The following is a 27839-nucleotide window of genomic DNA, read 5'->3' on the forward strand; positions in this document are numbered from 1 at the left end:
CCTCTATCTACACTTTGTATTATACTGTGGCTAGCTACTTATTTACATTCATAAAAGTTACATTAATGCTATGTACTTTAATAATTTCACAAATATTAATAAGGTAGTTTGCTTTGCAATAAAGGAACTGGTTTTGTTTTTTGGCTTATTTGTTTGCTTGCTAGGTATTAGTATTAACTCTGATATATCCTTTTTAAAAGACCTTTTACATACATGTATACATGCATACATTTACTTATTCATTTAGCAAAGCGGTATAACATATTCCTTAAGAGTGAGAACTATATTATATATATATATTATATATTATATATATTATATATAGTTATATAGTTATATATAACCATAACATATTCCTTAAGAGTGAGTGTCTATATTGCTTATGTTTATATGCTGGCTGAACCACTTCCTAATGTAAGTCTTACAAATGACCACTGATTAATATGTTTTACTAACAACTCTATGTCTCGGTATCTTGATCTATAAAACTGACATAATAAATAATACCTACCTATTAAGTTGTTGAGAGGACCAAATGAGACATATGCAAAGCATTTAATAAGACAGTATATGCAGATAATGTATGCAAAGCACTTAGAACAGATGCTTGGAACATGTTAAGCATTTAATAAAGATATGCTTTTCTTCTCCTCCCTACTTCTGGGGTTAAAAGGATATTACTATATACTCAAAATTTATCCCTTGCCATTAGATTTGCAGATACTATAATTACTTGCATAAATTATTTCATATCCCCTTTACACTCATGGCCAATTCAAATGCTCATTTTAAGTGTGACTATAAAATACAAAGCATCTTATATACCAACTCATCTTAACATGTTAAGTAGTATGCACATAAACATACATATATAAAAGAACATTTTTAAAATAATGGCATTAAAGGTAAGTGAGATTTTTCATTTCTATACTCTCATAAAGCAAATCAACCATAGTTGATCATTAGCTTCATCATCAACAATTTCATAAGCATTCAAGAGTGTGGAATATTTCCCCTCAAAAGTCTACAAAGGTAATCTGTAAGTGTTTTATGAAGGGATCAAGAAGGATCTGAAAATATGATATCTCAAATTAATAGATAATTTAGATTAAAAGACATTAAACAGACTTACTGAGAGCTAAGTTATGACAAAGAACAGTAATTGAGTGCAGTCAACTGTTCAATAGCTAATCATTCTATTCCTTGATAAGGCAGACTCATTATTTACCTCCTTTTATTGCTTGTACCCATTTTGTGATCATTTAACTGATTTAGGCACATTCACACTAACTAAACTAGTAAGAGCAAGAGAAATTAAGTGATACAAAATTTTTTGCTTTTACAATATTGTGACCATTGTAAAAAAAAAACTGACGAGGAAACATGTATTACCTGTGAAATTTTATAGTCAGCATTACCTAGTTTATTGCTGGTACTCCCTGTTAATATTGCTGACTTTCTTCGTATTTAATTAATTCATACTAATCACATCCACTATAAAGACTGAGGTGTGACTTAGTTATGTCATGCACTATATTCTAATTTGGCAATCATTTATAATAATCCAACATGGTGCTTCTGTGCTCCACTAATGACTTCCACTTTCTTTATGGTTGTTAGCACATCTCTATGCTATTTTGGAAATAAGGCAAACTCAATATGAAACAACTGGACTCAATATTTTAGTAGAAACAATGTGTCACATTTTAACATAATAATACAACTTTTCTTAAAGCAGGAATTTTTTTTTTTAATGGATGGATCCATCTACAAATCAAAAATACTAATCTACCTCCAAGAGATTAATAAAATTCCTAAACTTATACATCAGTGGTTAAGTCAAAATATAATTTCAAAATTATACTCGAAAGCTCAATGTATTATTTCTGCCCCCCACCACAAAGGCTTTTTTTCAAAATAGTCTTTGTTTGCTAAGAGTCCAAACGAAAGCAGCTTTAAGTCACTGAATGAAAATAAAAGCTTTCAATGATGAGTGGAGGGTCATTGATCTAAATTAACCAATTTTTAAAAATTATCCACAACATATATCATTTAGTCATTGCAAACCATATTATATAGAGATTAAAAAATAAAGCTATACTATTCAAAGAAAAAACAAATCTATGGAAAATATTTACCTTTTGGGGGCACATCAGTTTACATAGAATATTAATTCTCATCAACAAAGAAGTGAGAAATGTAATATGTTTACAGAAAGTAAGTTAAATATTCTCACTGCCAGTAATCATGGTGAGACAACTGACAGGGCAAATAATGAGAAAACTTACTACATATTGCTATTAAATAATATAAAGTATATTATAGCATTATTAGAGAATTAGATATTAGATAATAATATTAAATGTAATGTAATACTATCAGTCAACATCATTATTAAATACTGAATCCTGCCCGAATAAGGGCCAGTTTAGCAATGCCAACAATCACACCTAATATAAGTTAATGAGTGCTAAAGATATTGTCATCAAACCTACCTCAGGCATTATCCTTATCTGTCTTAACGTCTAAGATTCACAAGACCTACTAAAAATGCAAACAGAAACATAATCCATTTATAAAACATCAGTCATAAATACTTTAGCTTGAATATGCTTTTAAGGCTAGTTCTCATCATCTACTGAGGACTGGAAAGTATGTTTACACAGAAAAAGAAAGTTATTATTGAAAAGGCTTCTCAGTAGGTGACAATTTAGTAGAAATCTAAATAATGTGAGAAAAAGAATGACACTGAGTATTTGGCACGAAAGCATTCAAGGTTGGAGAAAAGGCAAAAACAAAATCTCAAACAAGAATATGCTTGAGGTGTTCAAGGAAAAGCAAGATGGCCAGGGGGGCTGGTGCAGAATGAGCAAGGAAGAGAATGCAAAAAGAGAGGAGGGAATCAGGGGCCCCTGAAGGACTGTGAATTCCATCATGAGTAGAGAGTGTAGATAACCTTTTGGAGGGTTTGAATTGGAAAGTGACATGTCCTAACTAGCTTCTAAAAATGATAATTCTGGCTAATAGTTCTTCCCCTAAGTTTCTAAATGCTTCAGTTCACCTAAGTTTCTAGTTTCTGTTCTATTCTCTTCTCCATTTATATATTTTTTTCATATATAGACAGGTAGGTAGGTAGATATAATATATAATTTAATATAATTATGTATATTAATATTGTACATATTAATACATATTAATATAATAGGTAAATTTACTGAGTTTCAACTCTATAGGCCAATGGTTCCCAAAGCTATCTATTTTCCAGACATGGCCTAGTCAGTATTTCCAGATGGATGCTTACTAGGGTCTCAAAAAACATAATCTAACCCTGACAGCTGAGTTCTTTATCTTCATCCCACAACCTCAGTCTCATCCTCCCCACCCTCCCCCAATCTCATCCTCAATCTCATCCTCCTCTCATCCTCTCATTGCAAGTGCTCCTTGCAATAAACTAAACACCATTTATCCTGTGGCTCTCGCCAATAACCTAGGAGTCATTCTAACTTCTCTTAAATTCTCGCTGGACATCCAATTCATCAGCAATCACATCACCAAAATCTGACCACCTCTTAGCCCTTCGAGGGTTATTCCCACCAAATACTGTTCATCTAGTCAAATTATAGCAGTCTTACAACAAGTCCTTTTGGTTTACCATCAGGGGGATTCCCCAGGTGAAATCTAAAACTGGCCCCCATACATGGAGATCAAGGAAAGACTGAAGAAAAAAGCAGGCCACTCCAGACTAGTTGGTGGCAAGTTTAATAACCAAGGGAATATGAGGCTTGTCTTGGGTGGCTCCAAAGTGAATGTATCTTCACTATCTCCAAGGTGATCTCTAAGGTGATCAGATCTCCACAATCTCCTGCCTGACAGAATCTTAAGACTTTTTTATAGAGGCCTTAATAGGGTTCAGTCATATATTCAGTCCAGATGGTCTCAACAATACATTACTCTCTCAAGGCTACATCCTTGAAACAGGACAGTGCGCAGGTCAGGGGAGGGAGGAACCAGGTCGAGCTCATGGGTCAACCAGTGTTCATGTCCTCTCAACGACCTCCTCTAAAGTCTCCTTAATTCCAGTCTTACCTCCTAACCCCATCCTCCACTTCCTAACCCCATCCTCCACTTTAGCTGCCACCTTATTTAAATATATAAATCAGATTACATCATTCTCCAGCAAAATCCATTAAAAAGAATTTTTTTTGCAAGACTTGACCTACAGATCTCTGCCTCATCTAAATTCTGTGTACTTTTTCTAACGATTTCATTCCACTCTCATGATTCACAGTACTCTACAGATGGTAGCTATCGTTCAGTCACATCAACATTCCAAGTTCTTTCTTGACTTAAGATCCTTGCACTGCTGTTCCTTTTGCCTAGAATGTTCCTCCTCAAGATTTTCAATAGTTCCTTCCTTCTCTTTCTTAAGTATGCCCAGGATGAGAACTGGTCCAAATTCTCACTGCCTGGATGAGGGAAACCAAAGTTTCTAGCTAGCGTTCTTCATTGGCCACTCTCTCTCAGTATCAAGAGCTTACAGTGTATAAAGATATCTTAATCATTTTGCATTTGTTTCTATTTAGTAAATCTGCCCACTCCACTTCCCCAATTCCAAAGTGTAAGCTGTTTTAGGACAGGGACCTTGTTTGTCTTATACACTGCAACATTCCTCAGCACTTGAACAGCACATGAAACACATTCATTACTTGCCTGATTTTATGACAATTACATTAGAATTCAGTTCAGTTATATATGGGTTAAATTAGCTTTTCTTGGGGCGCCTGGGTGGCTCAGTGGGTTAAAGCCTCTGCCTTCGGCTCCGGTCATGATCCCAGGGTCCTGGGATCGAGCCCCGCATCAGGCTCTCTGCTCAGCAGGGAGCCTGCTTCCCCCTCTCTCTGCCTGCCCCTCTGCCTACTCGGGATCTCTGTCTGTCAAATAAATAAATAAAATCTTTTAAAAAAAAAATTTGGCTTTTCTTCTAATGAAAAAAAAAATCATGCCCCATTTATAAATCTTTTTTTTTTTTAAAGATTTTATTTATTTATTTGACAGACAGATCACAAGTAGGCAGAGAGGCAGGCAGAAAGAGAAGGGAGGAAGCAGGAAGCAGGCTCCCTGCTGAGCAGAGAGCCCGATGCAGGGCTCCATCCCAGGACGCTGGGATCATGACCTGAGCTGAAGGCAGCGGCTTTAAACCACTGAGCCACCCAGGTGCCCCTATAAATCTTTTCCTATGAGAAAATGCACTTCTTGGTTCAAACAATTATCTTTCAAATGAAATATTCAAATACAACTCATCTACATATGGAAGCTTCTATAGATGATACTTCGAAAATGTATTAAAGAAGATACACATCTTCACTAAAGGCTGGTATTTTGTGGCCAAAATAATCCAGTGATCCATTAACATGTCTAAAACAAAAATTTTAGTGGGTACCTTCTGAAATCAACCAAATGAATAAATACATTTTGGATTGCCTGGTGGGTATGAAAATTTAGTACACGAAGTACAGTTTTGATGTCATCTGGCCTAGAACACCAAGCAGAATCCTAGATTCACCAGTTATGGCCCTGTTATTAATCTTTTCATTAATGATTGGCTGGTGCAATTAAATTATGCAAATGAAAGTATGCTATGTAGTTGTGCTAATGGCATTAAGATGAGTGGGTTCAACAGCACTTAGAGAACAAAGCTGGAATTCAAAATGCCAGATTCTGTTCACAGGATCTAACACTTCAGGGGTGATAATATTTCATTAATTTCCTTAGAGGATCATAAAGTGGATAAATCCTGCAAAGGAAATTGTCCCTGGTTTCCATAAGTCAGCCTGCAGCATAATGTTTCTCCACTAAGAACTTTTTCTCCACTAGTAAAATCAGTTAAAAGGATACTTACTGATCCTTTATCCACTCACTTTGTATTCATCTGCAAAGTTAGAAATCTAAGGTAAAACTCTATATTATATCTCCATTTTCCCCACTAGTTCCAAAAATTTAAGAATTTGATCTAAGAGGGGCGCCTGGGTGGCTCAGTTGGTTAAGCGGCTGCCTTCGGCTCAGGTCATGATCACAGCGTCCTGGGATCGAGTCCCACATCGGGCTCCTTGCTCAGCGGGGAGCCTGCTTCTCCCTCTGCCTCTGCCTGCCACTCTGTCTGCCTGTGCTCGCTCTCTCGATCCCCGCTCTCTCTCTATCTGACAAATAAATAAATAAAATCTTTAAAAAAAAAAAAAAAAGAATTTGATCTAAGACCCTTATGTACTGAAATCAAATAAAGTCATCCTGGAAGGGGTTTCTGCCAAACTTATCAGATATAAGAATGGGGGAAAAAAAAAAAGATTTTCTTATTGTTGACTCAAGGAGTCTATCTTGCTACCAAATGCCCTTTGTGAAAGGTGTGCCTGTTCTCCACATGCAAGCCCAGGCACTTTGCAGTCTCTCCTAAAAGGTTCCAGTTTTTATTTCACTTTGCAAAACTGGCAGGTAGACAACCACACTTTGAAACAATTGTATCCTCAGGGAGTAGACCTAGTTTGTTTATTGGCTCCTCTGATCTAAATGCCTCCTGAACTCTTTTTGGGTTGAATGAGTTCTATGCTCTTCCACCTAAAATCTGTCCTTTTAGGAAGGGCTTTTGTTGTTAATTTCTAACAGAAATTCAAGACAATAATCTCCAACAATTCTTGTAACAATTCAAAAACACATTTCCTCACTCTTCTAACATGCTTCATCTATTTACAAGCTCACGCAATTATTAACAAATTTGTATTGCTTACTAAATATATTTAAGACATATAACATAGGGAGTAATGTAAAGAATACATTAAAATGTGAGGTAATACAAAACACGAGAACTATAGGGAGACATGCAACAGATTAAGAGAAAGGTGATGAGTCTGGATTAAGTAATAGTAAGAAAGGAAGAAGGCAGAAGAGAAATCATACTTCATCAGAATGAACAGGATTTGGTCACACACAGGATGTCGTATGTGAGACAGAAAGCGATGAACACACAATCAAGTTTCCAAAGTAGTACACTGTTGATAATTCTGGCAATAGATAATACAAGCAGAGGAGCAAACCTGGAAAAGGTCATACATTTTTGTTGTATCTGAGTTTTAGGCTTCTGCAGAGTATCTACCAGGCAATATCTAACAAGCAGCTGGAAACTTGTATTTGCTGAGGTATGCAGAGGGACAGATACTTGGGAGTTATCGGGGTAAGGAATGGAAATGACTGAGATCTCCCAACGAGAGCTGATACAGTAAGAGATGAAAGCTAAAAACCAAACCAGGAGAAACACTAGTATTAGAGGACGGGAAGAGGAAGAGAAACTAAAAAAAAGATAGATGATGAGTAAACACTGAGGTAGGAAAAGAAGCAAGAGACACATTTACTTTTCTTTCTTTCTTTCTTTCTTTCTTTTTTTTTTTTTTTTTGAGAGAGAGCGAGCTTGCACAGGAGGAGGAGTAGAGGGAGAGGGAAAAAGAGGGAGAAAAGCAGACTCCCCACTGAGCAGGGAGCACAACGCAGGGCTCCATCTCACAACCTGGAGATAATGACCTGAGCCAAATCAAGAGTTGGATGCTCAACCAACTGAGCCATCCAGGCGTCTCCACAAGGGAGGCATTTCTGTGGAAGTCAGAGGAGATGAGGATTTCCAGAACAGGGCAGTCAATTTCGTCCCAAAATAATGGGGAATTCAAGTAAAGTGGAAAGTGAAGCCACAAAATTTTTCTCTAACCTATGTCAGAATAGTTCAAGCAGAAATGAAAACCAGAACACAGTAAAGGAAGATGGTAAAAACCTAGGCTGTTTTGAAAAGAACTACAGTGAGAAGAAGGTGATAGAGGAGATAGCATGAGGGTGAAGCACAGTCAAGATATCAGGAGGAAGATATGAAGTGTTTCGTGTGGAAAAATATAAAAAGCTATTCTGCAAAAGAAAAATTTTAAGAGATATATATATACATATCTTATATAATAATAATTGCAGATTATTAAGGAAAATATAATCATGTTTGAGGTACTCTCCTATCCTACATACTACTCTCTGCCCTGGACTCAAAGCAATGACACTGATAAGGACCGCATGTTACCCACCTTCCCACTTACCCTCAAAATATCCAACCCCATGGGAATGTCCTTAACTGCCCAGTTATCATGCCCTCTAAAAAAGTAGTCTGAACTGAGAAACATAAAAATTGCAATTCAGGGCACTTGAAAGTCTATGCCCCCTCAGGGTTTAGGGAGTTCACTTTTCTTATGTACACGAAGATGAAAAATCAGAGAGACTTGGTCTTCGGAGAGAAACGGAAGCTCAGAGAAGAGCTATAAGGGAAAGAATATGTGGCCTCAGAGGGAGAAAAATCGAGAAAACAGCTATCTCGGTCCCCATCCACACACCTGTTTCCAGCTGCATTTCCTGTAAGGGCAAGCCACACATCACGTTTATGAGTTGCTCTTAAATTTCTTTAATATTAACCACCTCCATGTGAGGTAAATGAATGCATTTTCTTTCCTTGCAATGAAACTTTGACTAGAAAATGGAATTCTTTTTCTGATTCTACCAGTGAAATTTGGAAAACTTACAATACGATTCCAATTTGTTATGCAAATAAGTTTTAAATGTCCAGCCACAATGCTATAAATCTTACGAGGGGCAGGAAGGCGGCATGGCAACTGCAGTGAACTGTACTCATGGGGAGTAATGAGCTTACTACAGTATTTGTTTTCAATTTCTAGAAAAGTCAGTCAGAAAGATTATTCTTGGGGGGGGGGGGTGCTGGGTGGCTCAGTGAATTAGGCATCTGCCTTCGGCTCAGGTCATGATCTCCGGGTGCTGGGATCAAGCCCCACATCAACCTGACTTTCTGCTCAGTGGGGAGTCTGCTTCTCCCTCTCCCGCTGCCCTTCCCCCACAATGTGTGCTCGCTCACTCGTGCTCTCTCTCTCTCTTGCTCTCAAATAAATAAAAAATAAAATAAAATCTTTAAAAAAAAAAAAAGTAAAGACTTTTCTTTGAATGCTTCTTCAGTGATTCTGCTTTATGCTTCATAACAAAATAAATACACAGCTTCCTTACAACAAAGGACAAGAACAGTAAATAGTGATTTTTACCTCTATTTTTACCAGCTTTCCAGTTTCCCCAAATCACCCTCTTTGCCCATGATAACTTCTCATGTGTCTTCTCTTCTGTGAATCATGACATTATCCCTCTCCAAATTATACTGGAAATTTTATATATATATATATATATCTCCATCTATTCTAATCAATAGGCTACAACAATGGAGACATGAAAATTATCCCCCTGACCCTCTGGGCACAACTATGACCCTAACCCTAACCCTAACCCTCTCACCTCTTAACCTTGACATGGCTGCCAGTTCCACATCCATGTACTCGGAAGCCACTTGGAACCTGGTTAAACTCTCTTCAGAATGCTGTTTTCAGATCCCGTACAGCCCTTCCTCCTAGTTTGGACTAACTCCATTCCCACAGTTCAATAAACAGGATGACCAGATCATCATCAATGCTTGGCCAGAGAATCTCGCCCTCATCCCTCCCTCCAGACCTCTGCCTCCTTCTGATCCCTTTGCTGCTCCTGGACCTGGGAATGTCTCCAGGGAACAGTTGTAGCCTGGGGAGTAGAGCTCTTGAGATAAGAGCAGTGGATAGATGGAGGGATAATCAGGACCCAAAGGGAAAAAAAAAGGAGACTGTAGGCGACCTTGAGGATAGACTCTATATGTCTATCTTGTTCGTACTGTACCCTCAGAAACTGACATGATTGCCAGCATGAGGAGGCACTTAGAAAATATGGTTTAACGAATGGACCACAAGGACAGCAGAATTAGCAAATCACTCTGCCTACACCCAAGAACTGCTCATCGTCTCAGAAGTGAAGCCTCTCCAAATGACACAGGCTCACTATTTCATCTTGCTTAACCTGATCCAGCTCCAACTTGGATCCAACTCCAGTTCCAAGGAACTGGCGACATTTCTTTAAAAAATAGATACGTAAATAATAAACAAGATTAATCCATTTTACCTATGAAAGGCATATTTGCTTTAATATGTTCCTCCAAATGTTATTCTAGGGTCCTTGGAAATGTTATTTATTTTCTATGACAATTATTACGTGAAAAGTTAGGGACACATACCTTTAATGTTAATGTAACAACATAATATTAATCATAAATAATGATATTACAATTTCTATTATGGAATCATCATAAAAACATAAAGTATAAACTTACATGTTTGGACAGGTTGGGGCTCTTGGAATCAACGTCATACCTAAAAGATTAAAACAGAAAACTCAAATTATTTCCACAAAAGAGAGCTACAGAAAAATATTGGTATCTTACAAAAAAACATAAATAATATAAATCATATCAATCAAAGCAATCATGAAAAACTAGCAAATTTAGAAGTTTCTTTTAATCTGTCACAGATATGCCAGTGGTAGAATTCACAAGCTCTGGGTCTTTTAATTTCCACAACCTAAGTAGAGGTCCTGGTATTTTCAGTCAACAATTCTGCCGCTTGATAAGAAAGTCTAAAACTGCTCTTTTGGGGCACCTGGGTGGCTCAGTGGATTAAGCCTCTGCCTTCAGCTCAGGTCATGATCTCAGGGTCCTGGAATAGAGCCCCACATGGGGCTCTATGCTCAGCAGGAAGCCTGCTCCCCCCCCCCGCCCCCCGCCCCACCTCTCTGCCTACCTGTGATCTCTCTCTGTCAAATAAAAAATTAAAAAATGTTTTAAAAACTTTTCTTTGGTATCACTGTCTAAAAAGTTTAAAAATAAAAACAAAATAAAACAAAACAAAAAGACTTCTCTTGTGTGTGAATCAACAGAATTCTAACACTGCTCAAAATTCCCCAACTGCAATTCCTCTCCACTGGATACCATTAAAAAATAAGCAGGTGCTGATTAACAGGCTGTCTTTTTGGTTTTTTTTTATTTAGTATTTTAAATACGACCATTAACTGAAATTCAGCTAAAGTAATGAGACATTACTTTTCCCCACTCAGTGGACTTAGGGAAACCACGTATTTTACAGAAACAGAAATGCATTCATATGGGACTATTTTCCGTCCTGTTTTTGACCAGTTGGTACTGGAAATAAATGATTTCCTAGAAAGAGCCTAGGAAAACATCACTCACTATCACTTTAGCTCCTCATTTTAAAGAATTTGTAGAAAAAGTAAGATCGCTAACAGTTAAGACAACCTCAAGTCACTGAAGTCTTAAGTAGGAAAACATTTGTATTGGCTCCAGAGTTTTCTCCCAAAACATACTCCTCTCACACTCCTTTGTGCACAGCCTCCTACCAAAATTTAACTGCCTTTTTTTTTTAAGGTTAATTAAAGTCTTCGCTCTCACATAACAAGAATGTTTTTACATTGAAACAAGGCATCTCAATCAATACAAGGCTGAGAAAGAGTTCACAGAATGTGCCAATCCTGGCAGAGGTTCACGGACTCCTTAGCAAAGTACGTTCACCACAGACTGGCTTCATAACTGTGTGACGCAAAAATACCTGCCTGGGAAGAATGACAGATTACTCTCCTTCCCATCAGGGCACTCTGATCACCCTAAACAGCTGTAACCTAGAAGTTTCAATCAGCTAATTGGCCAACATCTACTGAAAACCTACAGATGTTAGCACAAAAAATATTTTTTAAGAGTAAGATTGAAATCACCAACTACAGCCATATCAAAGGTGAAAATAACCACGCTGTGCTGGCTTCTTCCCAAGAATCAGAAACTGTTTTCTCTAAAGGGTATACTGTGGACCTGGGAGAAATAACATGCTGTGTTCAGTTCTGTTAAAAGAAGAGAAAAGAAAAGGAGTTTATGTTTTCACCACAAAGCATTTAAGTATCAGCAAATACAATCCCTTTTCATTGCCTTTAACAAAGCTTTTTTAATGCTAATATCTCAAAAATATGCAATTTACAGGTACTTCTGAGGGCTTTAGGTTAATACACTGGATTATAATACATCTGAAATTATCATGAGTTTTCCTTTCATAGAATTTTCCTTCTAACTTTTCTAAAAGTATCCAGACCACTCTGGGTCTCACCCAGAGGGGTCAGATGTAAACACTACATCCTAAATAGTTAAAATGTGTGTGTGTGCATATGTGTATAGTGCCATACTTTCACTAAGGAGAAGAGATTATATGGAAAGCAGGAAGCTAAGTAGTTTACCCCTAAGAAGGTGCCTCCCACTGCCTAAATTTACTCATGCCAATTTTGTAAACTCAAAGCTGGTACTGAAATATTATTACCAGAGTACTGAAGTGGATCCTAAGGATCATGTTTGCAATTAGAGGTAACAGATGTTGACTAGAGTCTTTCCTGTACTTCTGAAATTCCAACGAAGGCCCCAACTGAAAACCAAAGATGCTAAGTATATCCCTTTATGCTTGGCTCAGAGGTGCTGAAGAGTCACTCTCATTAGAGTCAGACCCTTCTCCACAAAGCCTGTCATAAAAGTGACAGGCTAGGATCCTACTTCTTGGGCAGTAAGAAGGGGTTCCTTCCACTCCCCAAAGCCTAAAAGATGAACTCCAGTGTCTGAGGTGCCTGAAGAAGGAGTAGACAGCCCCGTCCAGTTTCCCAGTCGGAGGCTGCTGAGCTACAGAACCTGCCCACAAGTCCAGCCTGTGGCTGCCAATAAAAGACAATGTCAGGTGACAGCCCTAAGAAATGCCTTCTGAGAACTGAGGAACAAGCAGAATGTGCGGCTTGTGCTACCTTTAGGTCTGGATTCTTCAGAAGAGACGAGACCCATACCTCCCCCTCCCAGCTCATCAACCGTTCCCTCTTCAGCCCCTGCTCTCCTGCAAGTAGCTAAAACAAGAGTTCTGAGGAAAGAGGAAGTGAAGAGTTTTGAAGTAAGTTTGAGATTAAAGTTTTTTTAAAAAAGATTTTATTTATTCACTTGACAGAGATCACAAGTAGGCAGAGAAGCAGGCAGGGCCGGGGGTGGGGGAGGGAGGTGTGCAGAGCAGGGTCCCTGCTGACTGAGAAGAGAGCCCGATGCGGGTCTCCATCCCCCGACCCTGGGATCATGACCTGAACCAAAGGCAGAGGCTTAACCCTCTGAGCCACCCAGGCGCCCCGAGATTAAAGTTTTAAGGTGAAAAGTACGTACGATCAACAAAATAAGGTGGTTCTAGTGAACAAAAGTGACTGCAAACTCTCAAACTCAGAACTCGACATTGTTAAGTGAGTCCTTAACCAATGAGAAAAACTGGAATTAACAGTATTGGGAAGAAATTTTTAAAAACTTACTTTCCTCAAATAACATTATACATTCTACAATTATCACCATTTGATTTATCAAGAAAAAAAATAATTTGCTAGGTAAGTCAAATCTAGACTCCTAACTACCTTGTTGCTGTTGCAGTCTACGTGGAAGAACAAGAGTGAAAACGATTCTATCTCGTTTCTCCTATCCTCCAGCTCATGTTATAGAGTGATGTGACTACCCACACCTCTTGCTCAAAGATATTTTTGTGCAGCTGTTCTGCCAATCATAGTTTTCAACTGGGACCAAAAAAGTTGATATATGAGGTACAGATACTATTATCAGTGTGATAATCATAACAAAATAAATAGATGCTAACGTTTATGACTTTATCTGTGATCCATACATAGCATGATGACAGAGACCATGTCTCTTAAATGAAGAGGTACACATCAAATAAAAAAGGCAGGAGAATTTTAAAATTCATAGTTGATAAACTAATCTTAAATACGTATCTCAGGCATACTACAGTTACAATAATTACTATGGATTCATCAGGACTTATAGGAATTTGGCCCAGTTGTGACAGGAAGACATATTTATTCTTTCTCTCCCTCTCTTTCTCTGTCATTACAATTTTCAATCAGCATTGAAAAATTTAAAAAGGAGCCTGAAAACCATTTTTCAAATCTTCCATAATAGGCAATTCTTTACATCGCACATTTTCAGTTTCTTTTCAATTGTTTTTTTTAGAATTTTAGTAAATCAATGGGCAGATTAAATAAAACAATTCTGAAAACCATTTACATCTGTCTGTTGGCCAATTTGGACTACTGTATTCTTCAGCATCACTGTCGCCTCAAGCAGACATATTGTCATAAATGCACTAGAGCATCACTCTAGCTCTCCGGGAGATGCAGGGTGAGGTTACAAATGGTTTTATTGCCTATTTTATCCTGCTTTTACTTTCCAAATATCCTACAATCAATACTTCTTCCTAGGGATAACACACTGCTAAGACAAAATTTAAAAACCAATTATAACTGGGTATACTAATGAATAAATAGATACACATAACTAGTAAACAAATACAGTGTTTTCCACACTTATTTGGGTAGATATGCTGGAAAAATCACAAAATGAAACAAAGAAAGAAAGAAAGAAAGAAGAAAAGAAAAAGGAAAAGAAAGAGAAAAAGGAAAAGAAAAAGAAGAGAAAAGGAAAAAAGAAAAGCTGGTGACACAGGTTAAAGGTGTTATGTGAGATATTCTAATACATGGTAAATCAAAAGGAATTAATTAAAGTGATATCAAAAATACTACATGAACTAAGAGTATACTTGCTGCTTTTCTTGATAATCAGTTATCCCTTTCTCTGACTCTAATTGTTTGGATTTTTCAGAGATGCTATACAACTGAAATAAAGCTCTTTGAATCAAATTGCTGAAATCAGCCAAATGCATCCAAAGGATAAAACGATACATAATTCAATTTTGCAATACACTTTCACATTTTGAACACTACATAATTTCTGTGAAAATCACTATAATTTTTAGAAGAAAAGAGAAAGCTGAAGAAGTTAAAACATATCAATCTACCTACACTAACTTCTGTTACTCTATTTCTTCTTGTCACACTGAGATGAAATAATATAACATGCTCCCATTCCTATCAAACATAACAATTTCCTAGACAGTCTTACTTTTGTTTATTTAGATAGATGAAATATATTCTACCATATTATTATATTCAAAGTGCAGCAGAATACTTTAAACATATACTTTCATCAGTATTACATAACCAAGGCAAACATAAAAATATCCCAGTTTAGACATAATTTTTAGACTTCATAAAATTTTAGAAATTCCAGTTTTGTAGCATTTAATTACAAAATATTTTAGGCAAAACCTGATCTTTTGAACATGTAACACTTTCTGGGCCTTGGTTTTCTCATTTACAAAAGTGGATTAATTCCACCTCAGAAATTTGTTGGATGGGTTAAAGTTATATGCATATGATTCTATTACAAACCGTGAATAATAGTAGTAGTAATACTAACGAAAATAACCTCTTTTTGTCTGCACCTACAAACGTATATACTAACTTACAAACTCCATGAGCTTCTGTAACTACTTCACTGAGTTTACAAGTAACTGGAAGATATCAGTAACAAACATATTAAACCATCTTATCATTTCTTCCTTCTGTTTTTTTCCAGTAAGTGTATTGGTTTTGTTTTCCTTTTTTTTTTTAATTCCCCAAAACACTTACAGTGAAGTTAAGCAATATTACTGACTTATCATCCAATACTAAATAAGTATGCAACATACCAGCAATGCCCTAACGTCCTCCTACCTTTAAGTCTTCCCTTGCTCATGTTAAGCATACCTAGTAAGCTTACGAACATGACCTAAGTATCAGGTGCCTCCCTAACTTAACATATTCTCATTTGGACTCACCAGTTTGTCAAGAGTGATTGCTGAAACACTACCCATTTAAAAAGGCATAATATTTGAACATTAACCAGCACTGAGTTCAGTGGAATTATATTCCTTGCACCAGACACTTTTTAAAACCAATTAGTTTCCATAACCTCATCTTCAGTAGCGATGAGAACGTGATCACTAGCCTCTGTGTACAGGTGAATCCTTCTTTACCTTCTTTTCCTCTCCAGAATGATTAGCCCAGCTCTTAATTTTTGCTCCTTGGTCTACTGATTAAGAAACATTTAATTGGTGTCATCCTTCTGAAGCACCTTTCTTTTCATTCCACTTGTGAAATTCTGTAATAGTAACAATTACAACATAGATGACAAAAGGATGAGTAGGACATAGACTTAAGGAACCAGGGCCAAGTAGGTGATACAGTCACCTGGCAGCAGCTGCTTGTGACAGGGGCCTTTGGGCAGACAGCAACCAGAACAAAATAGAAAGGGCTCTGAATATCATAGCTAAAACACAGGCAACAAGCTCAGAGGACAAAGCATATAGGATCTTGGCTTTACAGGTGAATTCTACCAAACTTTAAAGAAGAATTAACACCTATACTTCTTAAACTATTTCAAAAAATAGAAGGGGAAGGAAAACTTTCAAATTCACTCTGAGGCCAGCATTAGCCTAATATCAAAACCAGATAGACACCACACCTGAAAAGAGAACTATAGGCTAAAATCCCTGGTGAACATAGATGCAAAAATTCTCAACAAAATACTAGCAAACTTAATTCAACAATACATTAAAAAAATCATTCACTACGATCAAGTGGAATTTATTCCTGGGTTTCAAGAGTGGTTCAATATTTGCAAATTTATCAATGTGATATTATCACATCAATAAGAGAAAAGGATAAGAACTACATGATCATTTCAATAGATGACAAAAAACATCTGACAAAGTACAATATCCATTCATGATAAAAAAAAAAAAAAACCCTCAACAACGTAGAGTTAGAGGGAATATACCTCAACATAATAGAGGCTATACATGAAAAAACAGCTATCATCCTTAATGGAGGAAAACTGAGAGCTTTTCCCCTAAGGTCAGGAACAAGACAAGGATGTCCACTCTCACCACTTTTATTCAACACAGTACTGGAAGGCCTAGCCACAACAGTCAGAGAAAAAGAGGATATAAAGGGCAATCAAATTGGTAAGGAAGAAGTAAAACTTAACACTATTTGCAGATGACATGATATTCTATATGCAGAAAAAGGCTCCACAGAAAAACTGCTAGAACTGATAAACGAATTCAGTAAAGTCGCAGGATACAAAATCAATGTGCAGAAATCTTGCGTTTCTATACAACAATAATGAAGCAGCCAAAAAAGAAATTAAGAAAACAATCCCATTTATAACTACACCCAAAATAATAAGATGCCTACAAATAAACCGAACCAAAGAGGCAGAAGACCTGTACCTTGAAAACTATAAAATACCGATGAAAGAAACTGAAGATGACACAAAGAAATGCAAAGATATTCCGTGCTCGTGGACTGGAAAAACAAGTATTATTAAAATGTCTCTACTACCCAAAGCAATCTATGTATTTAATGCAATCCTTATCAGAATACAGCACTTTTCACAAACTAGAACAAAGAATCCTAAAATATTTATGGAACCACAAAGACCCCAAACAGACAAAGCAATCTTCAAAAGGAAAAGTGAAACTGGCGGCATCACAATTCTGTACTTCAAGCTATATTACAAAGACGTAGTAATCAAAACAGTATGGAACTGGCACAAACACAGACACATAAATCAATGTTAACAGAATAGAAAACCCAGAAACAAACCCATAATTTTATGGTCAATTGATCTTTGACAAAACAGGAAAGAATATCCACTGGAAAAGAGAAATTTCTTCAACAAATGGTGTTGGGAAAACTGGACAGCCACATCCAAAATAATGAAAATGGACTGCTTTCTTACACCGTACACAAAAATAAATTCAAAATGAATTAAAGACCTAAGGTGAGGGACGCCTGGGTGGCTCAGTTGGTTAAGCAGCTGCCTTCGGCTCAGGTCATGATCCCAGAGTCCTGGGATCGAGTCCCGCATGGGGCTCCTTGCTCAGCGGGGAGCCTGCTTCTCCCTCTGCCTATGCCTGCCTCTCTGTCTGCCTGTACTCACTCTCTCTGACAAATACATAAATAAAATCTTTAAAAAAAAAAAAAAAAGACCTAAGGTGAGACCTGAAACCATAAAGACCTAGAAGAGAACACAGGCAGTAATTTCTTTGACATCAGACTCTGACATAGCAGCTTCTTTCTAGATATGTCTCCTGAGGCGAGGGAAACAAAAACAAAAATAAACTATTGGGACTACATCAAAATAAAAAGCTTCTGCACAGCAAAGGAAACAATCAACAAAACTAAAAGGTAACCTATTAAATAAGAGAAGTATTTTCAAATGACATATCTGATAAAGGGTTAATATGCAAAATAAGTAAAGAACTTATAAAACTCAACACCCCCCCACAAATGATCCAATTAAAAGTGGGCAGAAGACATGAAGAGATATTTCTCCAAAAAGACATCCTGATGGCCAACAGATACATGAAAAGATGTTGTTCATCATCACTTATCATCAGGAAAATGCATATCAAAACTACAATGAGGTACCACCTCACTCTTGTCAGCATGGCTAAAATCAACAATACAAGTAACAGGTTGTGAAGAAAAGGAACCCTCATGCACTGCTGGTAGGAATGCTAACTGGTACAGTCACTGGAGAAAACAGTATGGAGGTTCCCAAAAAGTTAAAAATAGAACTACCTTATGATCCAGCAATCCCACTACTGGGTATTTACCCAAGAACACAAGAACACAGATTCAAAGGGATACATGCACCCCTGTGTTTATAGCAGCATTACTTACAATAGCTAAATTATGGAAGCAGCCCACGTGTCCATCGACTGATGGATGGATAAAGAAGTGGTATATATACATATATATATATATATATATACATATATATATAACATTATGTTATTCAGCCATGATAAAGAATGAAATCTTGCCATTTGCAACAACATGGCTGGTGCTAGAGAGTATAATGCCAAGTGAAATAAGCCAAGTCAGAGAAAGACAAATACCATATGATTTCACTTATATGCAGAATGTAAGAATCAATACAAATGAGCTAAGGGGAAAAAATAAGAGAGAGAGGGAGACAAATCAAAAAACAGACTCTTAATTATAGAGAATAAACTGATGGTTACCAGAGGAGAGGTGCGTGGGAGGATGGGTTAAACAGATAATGGGGATTAAGGAGTGCACTAGTTGTAATGAGCACAGGGTGATGTACGGAAGTGTTGAATTACTATATTGTATACCTGAGACTAATGTAACACTGTATGTTAAGTAACAGAAATTAAAACTAAAAAAGCTAGGATATCTAAGTTGGTCTCAAGGATTAGAATGAGGAATGAGTACTCTTGCCCACATCTGTTCACCCTAATATTTGACTCTGAATAATTTATACTCTGAAAATTTTAAAAAGATTGTAAAAAACTTACATACTGGGATACCTGCTGTAGGATTACACGTAATAGTAAAAATAAAACAATCCAAAATGTCCATCAGTAGATGTTTGGCTACATAAATTGTGTTTTCTCAAGCAATGAAAATTATGCAACATTAAAATAAATGAAAAACATATATATAATACCGTGGCCCAAAAAGATATCTGAAAAATTCAAGTAGTAGGAAAATATTTGTGGTTTTCAAAATATTGAAACTCCCATATGTTTATGTATCTTAAAAAAAAAAAATCTGCAAGTATATATGTCAAGTCATTTACATTTTTAGTTATTGGCGGGTTGACGGGGTTTTTTTTGGGGGGGGAGGGTATTGAACTAACTGGAAACTTTCACTTTTAAATGCCTACGTAATTTAAAGTTTATTATAAATATTTACTACTTTCAAATGAGAGAAAACAATACAGACGAACAAATAATACAAATGGCTGGGGTTTTAGGATAAAGTTAAATCTAAAAGCAGAGGGAAAAAATTAAGCAGGTACCATGCTGTGTGAGAGAGAATTCTTAAGAACAGCTGCTATGAAGGTCTGAACAATGGGTGAACCACATTCGACATGATTTATATGTGGCTTTTAAGTAACAACACTAAGAGCAATCTCCATGATAAACATGGTGAAGAAATCATTGTATTACACTTTAGGATTTTTTCTCAGACATTTCATTTTTAATATTCGAAAAGGGGTTTCAAGGACATAAAAAGCAAATGGGCATAATAAATTTTGCTTGATAAATACAATGAATATTTAGAACTCCTATAACTTGAAGGAAAGGGCCTGGTATAAGATTCTCCTTTTTTAAACAGAAGGTTATTTTACTGCACACTAAAATTTTAGAGGAAAATGAGAAAGGCTGGTAACTTTCTTTTTATATTAGAAAGCAACCTAGGACTTTTTCAAATATGATACTGATAGCTTTTATTTAAAAAAATTTATAAATTGTGACAGCCTGATACATTTTATTGTTTCCAGCTATTTAAAGGCATTTCTATTTTTAAAGACTTATAATGTTCATAAACTATTTTAATTTATTAAGTACATACTATATGTTATAGTTTTCCCTCTCAATAGACTTCCTTTGAACAATATCCAGATACGTCAACAATCACCAGAGTTTACATCTGTGAAACAAAAACTGAGTAACAAATACTATCTCACAAACAAACTGGCTCTAGACTCTCTGCAGACAAGAAGCTGAATGTAATGATATTTTGATATGACTAATTCAACATCAAAGTAACAAGAATGTTAAAAGAATCAAAATCTCTGGCTCCAATATCCTGGGTCTTGGTAATAGGAGGCCACGAAGAGATAAAAGGAAGCAAAATTTAGACAGAGATCCATATACTATACAAAGAGGCAGCTGAGAGAAACTTCACGATCTGGGGGACACGAGGAGTAAATAAGATCACCTTGGAGTATGTGTGGAACTTGTAAAGAAATCACTGAGGCCAAAGATGGTTTGAAAGGATGTCCATATATATCATGCAGCATTTCAGCATAGTTAAAATGCTCACTAATTTTTCCAATAAACATATAGCCAAAAACCTATAAAATGCAAAGTAATGCTAGGGATAGTGCTCTGGCCACACTCTAAGTAGAATTAATCTACTTTCCTGCCAATATAACCTAGTATTTGTGCAACCAGACCCAGCCATATGTCACAAAATTTGCCTTTAAAAATCTATTTTTTAACAATGCAAGTTATAGCAGAACTTACAAGTCAAAACGAAGGTTCTCCCTTTCTTCAAAAAAGTAGTCCAGGATAAATTTTCGTACAAAATCAGGATTTAAAGTATTATCAATCACTTCAGTCCTTCCAAACTGTAGAGAAAGAGAGAGAGAGGTTAAAATCAAGTCTTGCATGGTTACTGATTACAGCATAGCACCTAGTATTAATACAGTTCCTTGAAAACGTAAGCAATAAATATCCTAATGACTGGAAAAGTAAAGTCCTGCAGAAGAGTTTTTGGAGACAAAAATTATTCACTCTTATTCACTCAGGATATTTGAAAATGAGAACTGAGTTCGTTCAAATTATTAGAACAGCAGCTTCTGAAAATTCATATAACAAGCTGTAACACTTTCTCCCCTCTTATCCCCACTTCAAAGCCAAATCCCATGCTAGTCAAAGGAAGTTATTTCTCCCTTCAATTTTAGTGCATCACAAATACTTTTCTTAACCTAGTGTAGAACTAGGATAAGCAACATATATTCTTAACAACTGGAGGGGTCCCAGTATTCATAATCAGGAAGTCCTCTACATGAAACAGTTTATTAGCTGTGTTTTGGGGAGAAATTTCTTATACTCTATTACACACTTCAATAATTTGGGTTTTCTTTTGTTTTGCTTTGCTTTGCTTTAATTCTTATGGTATCTAGAGAGCCTAAAATGAGACCTTCAGTACTTACTGTTTTTAAGCTAGTAGCTTAAAAAAAATTTTTTTAATTAAAATTAAATTAATTAAAATTTTTTTTAAAAGTAAAAAGTAAATTTTTCCATCTTAGGGGAAGTGAAAACCAAAAAACAAATCTTTCTAGTCGTTCAATGTGAAGGAAGGCCACCAGGCTCTGCTTCCAAAGTCGGACCAGAAATATAAATTTTCCAACTCTTTTCTCTCTCTCTCTCTCTTTTTTTTAATTCAGCTTACATTCTTCTCTTCCTACTCCCATGGAATTCTAATAAGAGAATTTTAACCTTTAGTTCTGAACAGATTTATGCATGCCATCTTATCAGAGAATGAACTTTTATTAAAGTTCACAGAAATACTATTTTTTAATAGGAAGAAGAGAACTGTGCTAATCCACTAAAAGTGAAGGTCATGCTTACATAAATTTTGACAATAAAACTATGGTAGAAAATACTGATGACAAAGGAATTACTATGGCTATTGCTAACTAATTATACACACACACACACACACACACACATGCACACAAAACAGTTTATAGAGGCTTATGTATCTGACAATGTTTATATCACGAACCAGTATCATACAGACAAACCACAACTGAGGTCATTCATTCAACATTTCCAAAATATTAAACACTTCCTTTGAATAATAATAATAATTACAGCCATTTATTGAGTACTTGCTTGGTTTCAAGCACTTCTCACACATTACTTTAAATCTTTAGTATAACCATGAAAGGTAGGTGTTATTAGTCCCACTTTAAAGATGAGAAATCTTTAAAAATAAATCAATAAATAAAGGTGAGAAAATTGAGGCAGAGGATTCACAACCTTTGGCTATAAAATCTTTCTAGGACCCTCCTTTATTTCAGAATAAAACATGTGAGGCCCTGAGAAGATCCAACGATGAGCCTATCCATGATTCCTAATTTTTAAAAAGTGGGAATGTACCAAAGAACCATGTGCTGGCTGTACCCATACACCCCAAAAGAGCAGTGCAGAGGTCAAGAAGTTTAAGTCTGGACCCGACACAGCCTGGGCCCCCCAGCCTTTGCACGGCCTGGAAGCTCCCCAGACCACAGGTGGGAGCACCAAACCAGCAAATGCACAACACTCTCGAACAGAAATTCAGCCAGGATCCCTATTCCCTAGCACCCAAATCCCTCTTGTAGATTTGAACCCAAACTCACACTCAGAGGAAAGAAGACAGAGTGAAATTTCCCAGTGTGGGCCCCACTGAGCTACAAGCCAACAATTTTCCAGGGCCTATGAGCCATGAAAACATACACAAGCCTGTTTGCTGGGGACAGCTGGCTTGTCAGCAATATGGGTAGCTGCATATACTCCACTATCTTAAGTGCAGATTAATAGGCAGCCATTAAAATTTTAGCTCATCATCTCTATATTACAAACACTTATTACAGTAGGCCTTCCCACACACAGCCCTGAAACTGCTTTCGATGATCTCGCCAGTAACCTTCACATCGCACAATCCGGCAGTCACTCCTCGGCTCTTCTCACACTAGACCGCTCGGCAGCATGGGATGAAGCTGTCTCCGCTCTCCTTCCTGAAGTCTTTTCTTGCTTTTGACACCACACTCGTGTCTCTTCCCCTCCTAGACTCTCAGGCATGCAATCTCTCATCGTCAGAACCCAGTTCTAGGCCCCCTTCATCTGCCTATCTTCACTCTTCTGTTATTTTATCTGTTCCTTTGGCTTTAAATCCCACCTACATGAAGGTAACGTCCAAATGCAAGCATCAGCCCACACTCACCTCTGAGTTCGCTCATGCACACAACTGCCTTCTCGGCTTATTACACGTCCCACAGAACTACTATCGAACTCTGAATACTGATTTTATACCACGACCAGTACCCCAACCCTGTCCTTACCAAGTCTATCCCTTGGCAGTAAATGACACCATCATCTTCTCGGTTCTTTCTGCCATAAACGGGAGTCAAACTTCTGAACTCCTTCCTTTTAACCCACCAACTCCTCTTCATCACCACCTCGTAAACTGGCAATTCCAACCTCAAACAGATCCCCTCCCCCCCCCGCCCCGTCTCCTTCTCTCGGGATCTCTTGTCCACAGCTTACGCCAAGCTTTTCAGCTTTCTCATGGACTACCTCAGGGCCCTCCTAACCCACACCTCTGTGGGCTCTTGCTCTCCTTCCAATTCTTCCTCCATATAACGTCCAGAATAATCTTTTGAAAAAGTGTAAACACAGCCATGCAATTTCACCTCCCCAACAGTCTCTAATGGCTTCGCATAATACTTCAAACAAAATCTCTTTTCTTTTGTCTGCAGGACTGGCTCATTTCTACCTCTTGGTTTCATCATGGGCTAGTATCTCCTCTTTCTCCTCTCCCTGGCCAGCTGGTCTTCTTTTAGAGCCCTTTACTCACCAAATCCTTTTTATCCCATGGCCTTTGCACCTATGTGAATAACTCCACTCTTCGATGGCTGACTTTTTCTCATCTTTTAAGCCTCCATTTAAATGTCAGTCTTCTGACTCAAAATACTCATCGAATGTTGGCTCCCTATCCCTAAAATTATTCTCCTTCATAGCACCTGTTTCTTTCCTTTCTAAAACTTATATTTTGTAATTATACTTTTATTTATTTGTTTTATATTTCCCTTACTAGACAGTATGTTCCATGAAGGCACAAGACATACATAACTTTGATTTACACCTGTACAAAACTGAACAAATGATTAGCTAAAGGAGATCTATATTGTTCAAAGAAAAAAGAACCAAAGATCCTGTATAGTATAATACCAATTTTGATTAAAATATATGTTTATATACAGAGATAAAAAATAGAGGAAGGTATACAGAATATAGAAATTATCTTCTAATTTTTTTTCATTATGTATTTCTGGGCTTTCCTAATTTCTTGCAATGAGTATTTTTTACTTTTAAAATCAGAAACAGAAGCGCCTGGGTAGCTCAGCTGGTTGAGCGTCTCACTCTTGGTTTTGGTTGGGGTCATGATCGCAGGATCATGGGATGAGGCTCTGTGCCCATTACAGAGTCTGCTCGAGATTCTCTTCTTCTCGATCTCCCTACTACCTGTGCACTCTGTCTCTCTCTTTCTCTCTTAAATAAATAAAATCCTTAAAAAAATTAAAAATATAAAACTTCTAATTGGTGTTACTGTTTTTTTAATTCTTTCTATTATGAAAAGTGAAAACTGGCAGTAATAAGAAATCACAGATACATTATGACTAGTTTAGCTCATGGGAAATGTGTTAGTTCTTTCCCAGAGGCTGGAATATATTAGCTATCAACCAAGTGATTAATCTTTTTGACTTGAAATGAAATTTGTCTCAGCTAATGCCTTATACTACCAAATCAGAAATTTCTAATTCCTTAGAAAATGTACAGTTGCATATTAATTCTACGCAGATCAGAGGGAACTAAAATTTGAAGGAAAGACAATTATTAATAACCTTTATCGATGGTATACAACCAGAAACAGCTACATTTGATAAAACTGCAACTTGTAGCCTACAAAGTCTTCTTCTGAGTATCAACTATCCTGGATTGTCAGAAGTACCTACAAAACTGATTACCATAATCTCTGGCACAATGAACATATTTAAATATGTGGACAGCCAAGCCCTTTTACATAATTATACAGTATTATGTTTCATCATCCCATAATGAGAAAAATGTGAGAAAAATGCTCTTTTACTCAACAAGTGTGAAAGTTTTCAGTCATTTGAAAGAAGTATGTAAACTGTTAATTTTATTAGAACATAAAACACTGTTTCTTTTAAAACTTTAAGCAAAAAAAAAAAAGAAAGAAAGAAAGAAAATTCGCAATCAAGTCTTTGAAAGTTTTCCTTTGTTTTATGCTTGAGCTAATCGGATAAATACCTACTTTTCCAATTTAGGAACAAATCCTGCACAAAATGATAGAATGGAAATATTCCTGATTTCTAAATCAACTAATTGTTAGACTGCTTCAGAGGAGCATTCCTAGAAGAACATTCATCTATTTATGGCACCAAGCAGATGAACTCTGTTTTGATAAAAATGTTCAGAAAGGTTTAATATATTGTGAAGGCCCAGAACAGCCACCCAGGTCATATTCATGTGTCAAATGAAGTGAAAATGATGAAGAAAAATGTCATCTGCACAAGTGCACATTTGTAATTTGGCTATTATAGAAGAATTAAATCTTACTGGTGATGAGCATGGTCTCCAGAAAGGAGACAGGAAGGCCAGATAAACTGAGTATTACAAAAAGAATATTAAGATAAGTTCAATAAAAATGCTCAGTTTAGGACTATACATATCCAACTTGCATAAAGGATGCAAACCACAAGCACACACCCACCCACATCAACACTACACCGTTTGAACATATTTCCTCTTGAAAGTGAAACACTTGGATTACCAGAAAATCCATGCACCTCCTTGTCTGAGGGAGATACAGTTTTGTCATGTAACTCATTATCTAAGGCTTTTCTTTTTTTTTTTTTTAAATGTAGCAAAGATCTGAAACTCCCTTAATTATAAAAAGACAGTGGAAGATCTGAAGGCTTTATCTAGGTCCTCCACTGTTACAGATGACTAAGATGTCGCTCTAGATGTAGACGGGAATGTAAATTCACACACAGAAAGAGAAAGGATGTTATTTCACATAAGTGGTTTTTATTCACTTTTTAGGATCTTCTATTTTTAGGAATGAACATAAATCATTAACCAACAAAAAAAGGAAACCTTGACCACATCCCTATAATGGTCACACATAAAATGCAGAAAAGACTGGGATGCCTCAGTTAAGCGTCTGCCTTTGGCTCCCGGTCATGATCCCAGGGTCCTGGGATCGAGTCCCACATCCCGCTCCTTGCTCAGTGGGAAGCCTGCTTCTCCCTCTGCCTGCCACTCCCCCTGCTTGTGCTTGCTCTCTTGCACACTCTCTCTCTGACAAATAAATTTTTTAAAATCTTTTTAAAATTTTAAAAAGAAAAAGAAAACACAGAGAAGACTAAACCCCACCAATTTTTAAAATTATAGTGCTTTAAAACCTTGATTAAACATTTTAATATAATATCATACTCTAAAAAATAACAGTGTTTTAAGAAACTGTTAACCATGTCATGGCTTGCTATTAATTCTGTGATTAATGACATGTTTTACCATCTGAAGAGAAATAAAGAAAATGGACTCAATTTATCAGGGAAGTCCTTATTGGGGAATATGGGTTAATTTTTATCATGTATCAGTTAGGTTTTCATTTATGTAACACAAAATATTTTTTAAATGAATTAAGTAGATTATTATTTTAATCTACCCTATTATTTTAAATTAGACTGTTTTATTTAGTTATTATCTAAATTCAATTGAAAATAAACTTAAAAATGTATTCACATCAACCCTGAAGTCTCTGAACAGTTAAAAGCAGTTCTATCCACAGATGTGTAATAAATGTTGTTGATGCACATTCACTAGAAAGTGGGCAATTATTAATTTCATATACTCAAAACTAACTTTCGACAATTATCTTTAAAATCCTCCAAAGGAATAATTCCTAGATTTTTTTTTTTTTTTTAAGAATTATTACATTCTATGGGCATCTGTGGGTGCCTCAGTTGCTCAGTCGTTAAGCACCTGCTTTCAGCTCAGGTCGTATCCCAAGGTTCTGGGATAGAGCCCAGCATCAGGCTCCCTGCTCAGAGCTTCTCCCACTCCCCAGACTTATGTTCCCTCTCTTGCTGTGTCTCTCTGTCAAATAAATAAAAAAAATCTTTAAAAAAAAAAAAAGGAATTACGACATTCTTTAACTGCCTTTCATTAAGACTTCGCAACACAGTTTGTCTCCTTCCTAAAATTATTCTATACAATAGAACTTTAGGCATAGTTTAGCACTGAGATTCTTAAATTCTCAATGTTTGTTTTTGTGAGTTTAATTCACCTTTTTTTTTTTTTTAACTTGGCAGGGAAACAAAAAAATTGCAAAGCTAAGTTTGGGAATTATTTTCATTCAAAAATGATCAGAACAAACTTTTGCTTCTGCTAATAACAAATTAAGTTGTTTCAAACCAACTTTTCCCCTGAGAACAGCTAGAAAAATCTGACAAAATATAAAATAATCTTTTTGGAGGCACC

General features: G+C 36.5%; 1 protein-coding gene across 1 annotated transcript in view; it reads right to left on the reverse strand.

Annotated features, from left to right (window-relative positions):
• The window catches only part of CPNE8 (copine 8), a 203509-nt gene that overhangs the window by 131319 nt on the left and 44351 nt on the right, over window positions 1-27839 (reverse strand). The window contains exons 4-5 of the mRNA XM_080812527.1: window positions 21024-21127; window positions 10265-10304 (exon numbers count right to left, since the gene is read on the reverse strand). Coding sequence (XP_080668653.1) covers window positions 10265-10304; window positions 21024-21127 — 144 coding nt within the window. The remainder of the gene's footprint in view (window positions 1-10264; window positions 10305-21023; window positions 21128-27839) is intronic.

This window comes from Martes martes (assembly GCF_963455335.1).
Source record: "Martes martes genome assembly, chromosome: 8".
In the NCBI taxonomy this organism is placed as follows: domain Eukaryota; kingdom Metazoa; phylum Chordata; class Mammalia; order Carnivora; family Mustelidae; genus Martes; species Martes martes.